At 45.2% G+C, this 6506-nt stretch overlaps 1 protein-coding gene across 1 annotated transcript; it reads left to right on the top strand.

Moving 5' to 3' along the window:
• Positions 1-215: 215 nt before the first annotated feature.
• Positions 216-1654, top strand: LOC117369597 (zinc-binding protein A33-like). The gene has a single exon (XM_033964872.2). The coding sequence runs from the start codon at positions 254-256 to the stop codon at positions 1652-1654; it is 1401 nt and encodes a 466-aa protein (XP_033820763.1). The 5' UTR covers positions 216-253.
• The last annotated feature ends 4852 nt before the right edge of the window (positions 1655-6506 follow it).

Here is a 6506-nt window from a genome sequence, read left to right as displayed (position 1 = left end):
GAATTGTATTTTTTCTACAACACAACCAACAAAACCAAGTAAAATCTCTGACCAGCTCATTTCTTTGAGTTACACTTCAATGAAGAGTTACCCTTCTGATTTGAATAGTTGAAGTTAATAAGACGAAGATTATGAGAGTTAATCATTCACCACTGACACAGGGTGAAGGTCTGAAGCAGTGGAAGTATTCAGTCAGTGTTTGTCAGGGCGACACAGAGGACACAGCTGTGTGAGTCTGAAGACTTTGGTCCAAATGGAGAAGATCTCTGCAGTGGAGGACTTTCTGACCTGTCCTGTTTGTCTGGACACCTTTAAAGAGCCAGTGTCTCTGACCTGTCACCACAGCTTCTGCTCCAACTGTCTGCAGGAATACTGGGACCAGCACAGCACCAGGAACTGCCCCCTGTGTCGCAGGAAGTCCTCCAAAGATCATCTAAATGTGAACTTTGCTCTGAAGGAACTGACTGTGTCCTTTTCACAGAAGGAGGAGGCTCCAGGAGGAGAGAGGCCTGTGGTGTGCACCTCACACCCAGAGCAGACGCCTCTGTTCTGTCTGGACGAGAATCGCCCTCTGTGTCCAGCCTGTGAGTTTTCTCTTCACTCGGGGCATAAGGTGGTGACTGTGGACTCAGCCGTGAGAGAAAAGAAGGAGCAGCTGGTCTCACAGCAGCAGTCTCTGTTCCAGAGGAGAAAGAAGGCCTCAAACAAACAGACACAGTGTGAACAAATACAGGAGCTGGCACATGCGCAGGTGGAGGCCTGTGAACGTCACATCAGGGCGGAGTTTGAGAGGTTACACCAGTTCCTCCAACAGGAGGAGGAGTCTGCACTCAGAGCTCTGAGACAGGAGCAGAGCAGACAGACCCAGACCATAGAAGCACAGATGGTGCAGATCAGGGAGGAGCTGTGTACTGTGGAGCAGAACCTCCTGACTGTGGAAGATCTGCTGAAGAAACAGAACATGGACTTCCTCACACAGTACAGAGACACTCACAAAGACAGACAGACTCTGCTCTCACAGCCCAGCCCACAGCTCAGACCAGGACTCCTGATAAACCAGCCCAAAGTCCTGGCCAACGTGGCCTTCAACACCTGGAAGAAGATGAGAGCCCTGGTGCAGTACAGTCCAGTCATTCTGGACCCAAACACTGCAGACTCACGGCTCTATGTGTCTGAGGATCTGAGGAGGGTGAGACGTAGAGAAACTGAAGAACAACAGGTCCCTGATAATCCAGAGAGATTCTGGTACTATGCAGAGGTCCAGGGCAGTGAGGGCTTCAGCTCTGGCTCTCACCAGTGGGACGTGGAGGTGGGGGACCATCCGAAATGGGCCATTGGTTTGATCAAAGAGTCTGTCGACAGGAAGGGAGAGCGAGATGATCTTCCAAAAAATGGACTGTGGTCTTTAGTGCTTGATGATGGAGAATATTATGATGTTGTTGGTAAAACTCTTGTCCTGAAGAGGAGCCCTCAGAGGATCCGAGTGCGACTGGACTGTGACGAAGGGACAGTGTCTTTCTTTGACGCTGGAGACATGTCTCTGATCTGCTCTCACAAGGACAGATTCACAGAGAAAATGTTCCCGTATTTCTATGTTGGTGAATCTGGTGATGCTGAAACCAAAAATATTAAAATATATTGCAGTAAAGGATAAATATGAAAATATACCTTAAAAATACACTGTAAAAACTAAATAGAATTTAGAAATGTATTATTTTTACTTTTACAGATCAGAAATGTGTTGATAAATTTCCTGATGATGAAGCTGAAATCGTTTGTGTTGATCTTGTCAGATCTCTGAAGCTAAGCAGGGCTGGGTCTGGTCAGTACTTGGACGGGAGAACAGTTGCCACTGGGGCAGCTGCGACTTTAGTGGAAACGGTTGTGTCCTTGGGCAAGACACCCTTGTTGTCCACCACCAAGTGTAGAGTGTATGAAAAACACTGACTGAGAGGTTGTGTTTGTCTGTGCATGTGACTGAAACATTTTTATTCTGCCTCTTCTCTTTTAATGTTAATATCTTGATTATTTGTTGTACTGTGATTTGGTCTGTGGTCTTTCTTATGTTGTAAAGCACTTTGAAGTACTTTGTGTACCATTTGTGCTGTACAAATAAACTTAAACACTTTGGCTCTTGAAAGGTGCTGTTTAACCCAGTGCATTATTATTATGTGAATGGACACTCTTCTTTTGCCTTGTTTGTCTTGTGCCTTGTTTCATGCTTCTTTCTTTTCATGTGGAGTTGAGGTGTTCATACTACTCGAGGAGAGCGGGGTCAGAAGTAGTGAAAAACGAGAGAAACCGGCTGAGTACTGAGACCATACATACGAAAACTAGACTAGGCAAGCGGAACTGTACAACGGGGGATACAAGGATGATCTGGCGGAGTTTGTAGGATCCTCGGTGCCTTTGTGCTCCAAGGTGCAGGCTTGATTGCTCATGGGCTGCAGGTGTGTAGTGGGTGGTGCCAGAGTCTCCGCCCAGGCACCCAGGAGAGATCGGGCTTGTCCGGGAGACGTCCAAGGTGCGAGTTGGCCTCCTCTGCTGGAGACAAAGCAGACTGCAGGTAGTTGGCATGGCAAAAGGAGCTCCATTCGGACACCTACCCCCTAGCCTAGACAATGACGGTATTTTAAGTAACTAACCAGGAATGGCCCAGACTAAGTGGCGTAGAGGGAGCAGAGATAACATAAAATTGCATGGTTTCATGGTGATTATGTTGCTCCTCTGACCAGCGGTTCAGAGGGCATATGCCTCGCTGAAATAAGCCTGTAAGCAGAAGAGTAGATAGAGAGCACGTTTTGAGCTGCATTTATTTCAGAGAGGATTGATTCTTCCTCTGCACATCACACGACAATCCATATATATATAACATTGATATTTACACACATTGACAACACAGTGAACACATTTTTAACACCAATTTTACAAAAAATTGATTCATGTTTTCATCTTTAACTCAATTGAACTTTTCTAACAATAACCCATGACATGTTCAGCCAATTCACCCTGTTTCACAAATTGACAATCCCGCAAGTGTCCACAAGATGGCGCCAGTGTCTTCCCGCCCAACATTACCATGTGCTTAACACACCTCTGCCACAGCCCTTTAGGTACCTGGCCACAAACTCAAAATGTACACTCAATGCCACATAAACCATAAAAAGAACACAATTGTCACAAATCACATAACTCCAGCATGTCCTTTGTCTTAACTGTTTGACTTAATTTGACCCACGCTGCACTTCTACACATGACCCTCAGTTCAACCTTCGACCTCCCACACTCTGATACTTGACATAAACTAATAATTCTGGTGTTACAAACCTGTAAGCAGAAGAGTAGATAGAGAGCACGTTTTGAGCTGCATTTATTTCAGAGAGGATTGATTCTTCCTCTGCAGCGCTCAAGTCTACTTTCTGCTACCCTGCGCAATATTCGCCATCTACTGGCCAGTGAAGGAAATGCACTTTTTTTTTAACTTGAAATAGATAATGAGACCACATGACTTGTAAAATAAAATTTTAAAGGGGTGTCTGGTTTTTCAGCCTCTACACTCTCCCCCACTTAAATTAAATGTCTCCCGACATTTCCCGCACTAGGACTTAATGTACAAGAGTGTACCAGTTATAGCCATAAGGTTGGGGATGGAATGGGTATGGAATAAAGGTCTGAGGTACGTCCGTAGGAAGTAAGAGAGGTCTTACATCTGCGTTCCAAGGTTGGTATGATGGTTGTCCCAAAGTGTCATAAGTAAGTCTCTCTGTAGGTCTTACTGTCCTCTGTGTCCTCCTCCAATCCTCCTGTTCTCCATTATTTCCATCCACATCCAGTTGTCCATGTTCCTGCTGCATCACAACTGGTCCATCCATGTGTTCCTCAATAACCTGTTGTGGAAGCACAATTTCCTGTCTCTCAGGTGGACGAAACTCTCTGGCAGTGGCATCAAGTCTGGGATAGTTCTGAGGAGTTTGCTCTGGCCTGACATGTACTGGTTGCTGGACATTTTGGTTTGGAAGGATCGGTTCAGCCTGCTGGGGGTTTACAAATCTGTACACTGGAATCTGGCTGCGAAGGTTGTAACGATAAGTGTACTCTTCATCCTCTGAGCTTTCATCATCAGTTTTATCTTTGTCTGGATTTGTCTCTTTTCTTTTTGGTCTGTTCTGTTTTGTCCTTTTGACCAAAGGGAGTTCCTCTTCCAAAGGCAAGTCATTTACAGGCAACAATAAGTTTCTGTGTAACACGCGCATCACCTTATTACCTCTCTCTGCTTGTATTTTATAGACCGGTCCCTCTCCTACTCTCTCCACTACTCGGTGTATTGCTGACTCCCAGTAAGCACGCAACTTCCCTGGACCTCCTCTTTCAGAGAGATTTTTCACTAAGACTCTGTCACCTGGTTGTAGTGTGACCCCTTTAATGCGTTTGTCGTACTGCTTTTTGCCTTTGTCTGATGACTTTTGACTATTGTCTGCCGCTATTTTGTAAGCTGCCCGCATCCTATCAGCCCACTTTTTAGCATAGGTCTGAGGGTTTTGTGTTTCTGTCTCGTTTCTGTGGTCAAAAAGCAGGTCAACCGGCAACCTTGGCGCCCTACCGAACAAGAGGAAGAACGGCGAGTAGCCTGTAGACTCATGCCTTGTACAATTGTAGGCATGCACTATGTGAGGTAGGTGATCTTTCCATTCACTTTTTTTCTCCTCTTGTAGAGTACGGAGCATTTGGAGCAGAGTACGATTCAGGCGCTCCACAGGGTTGCACTGCGGGTGATACGGAGTGGTTCGTGAGTGAGCTATACCAGACAGTTGCTGTAACCTTTGGAAAAGGCTGTTTTCAAACTCACGTCCCTGATCGTGATGTAATTTTTCTGGAAATCCAAAACGTGGTATGAAATCTTGGAAAATCTTTTCTGCAGCAGTTTTACCTGACTTATTTCTTGTAGGGTACGCCTGAGCAAAGCGAGTGAAATGGTCGACAAGCACCAAAATGTACTCGTACCCTCCCTTGCTTGGCTCAAGGTGCAAGTAGTCGATGGAAACTAACTCAAAAGGAGCACTGGTTGTGATGGTTCCCATAGGAGCTCTCTGAGGGACATTTGGGCGTTTTTGTTTGATGCACAGACATTTCTTAGTCACATAGTCTTCAATGTCTTGTTGCATATACGGCCAATAAAAACGTTGACGGGCCAAATGAATCACTTTGTCATAGCCAACATGGCCCATGTCATTGTGTAAGCTCTTTAACACTAATAGCCTTAACTGTTCAGGGAGGACAAGTTGTCTGTTGCATTCTGTTTTTCTGTACAATAGCCCATTGTCAATTTCCAACTTTTTCCACTCATACAAAAGTCTCCTGGTTTGTTTACTCATTGTGCGTTTTTCTTTCTCGTTTGGAGTCCATCCTCTGCGTTTGAGTGAAATGATTTCTTTGATTGTCTCATCTTCCTGTTGAGCAGCTTTGATGTCTTTGGGTGTCATGCTCAAAACACTGTCTGTTGGTGCATTGTTGTCATTAGAACTTAGTTGTAAAACAGCTATCCAAGGCACATCATTGTTTTGGGCTGCCTTACTACCCTGCCATACTGCGGACACTACTTCTGGCAAAACTGTTTCAGTATACTCGCCCATTTGCTGATCAAGCTCTAATGGGTGTCTGGACAGCATGTCAGCATCTGCGTTCCTTTTCCCTGGTCTATATTTGATATCAAAATGGAAGTCTGCTAACTCCCCGACCCACCTATGACCCACGGCATTTAACCTGGCTGAACTGAGTACATAGGTTAAGGGATTGTTATCTGTATAGACGGTAAAGGTTGGAGCGTAATACAGATAATCACGGAACTTATCGCAGATGGCCCATTTTAGGGCTAGGAACTCGAGTTTACCGGAATGTAAGTGATAATTTTTCTCGGCCGGTGTAAGAGTTCGCGAGCCATAGCCAATCACTCTGAGTCTGTTTTCTTGTTTCTGATACAAAACCGCTCCCAAGCCACTGTTTGACGCATCAGTGTGTAAAACAAAAGGGAGGTCAAAATCGGGATAGGCTAAAATGGGCGGATTGGTTAGAATGTCCACAAACTTTGACACAATTTCTTGATGTTCACTTGTCCAAGTTATTGGTGTGCGGGAAGGCAACTGGTTTTTGTCTCCTTTCTTTAGCTGTCGTTTACCCCTTTTTGGTGCTGATTCGTATGCACTGTTTGGGTCCTTAGAGCTCTGGAGGAGTTCAAACAAAGGCCTCGCCAGTCGTGAGAAGTCCTGGATAAATGAGCGGTAATAACTCAGGAATCCCAGTAGGGTTCTGAGCTCTCCAATTGTGCGGGGTTTCTTATCTTTCAGAGCGATTACAGCATCCAAGTCTTTTGGATCTACTTGTACTCCATCGCCTGACACTAGCCTACCAAGGTAACGTATTTGCTTTTTGAATAATTCACACTTAGCTGGGCGAAGTTTTATGCCATGTTGTCTCATTCTACAGAGGACTTGTCTGAGATGCTCTACATG

Source organism: Periophthalmus magnuspinnatus, chromosome 4 (assembly GCF_009829125.3).
Source record: "Periophthalmus magnuspinnatus isolate fPerMag1 chromosome 4, fPerMag1.2.pri, whole genome shotgun sequence".
Classification (NCBI taxonomy): domain Eukaryota; kingdom Metazoa; phylum Chordata; class Actinopteri; order Gobiiformes; family Gobiidae; genus Periophthalmus; species Periophthalmus magnuspinnatus.
Note: the sequence above shows the minus strand (reverse complement) of the source record. Positions and strands in the feature narration are given on the sequence as shown.

Excerpts from the sequence above, each read along its gene's own strand:
- LOC117369597 (XM_033964872.2), top strand. The coding sequence starts at position 254 with ATGGAGAAGATCTCTGCAGTGGAGGACTTTCTGACCTGTCCTGTTTGT.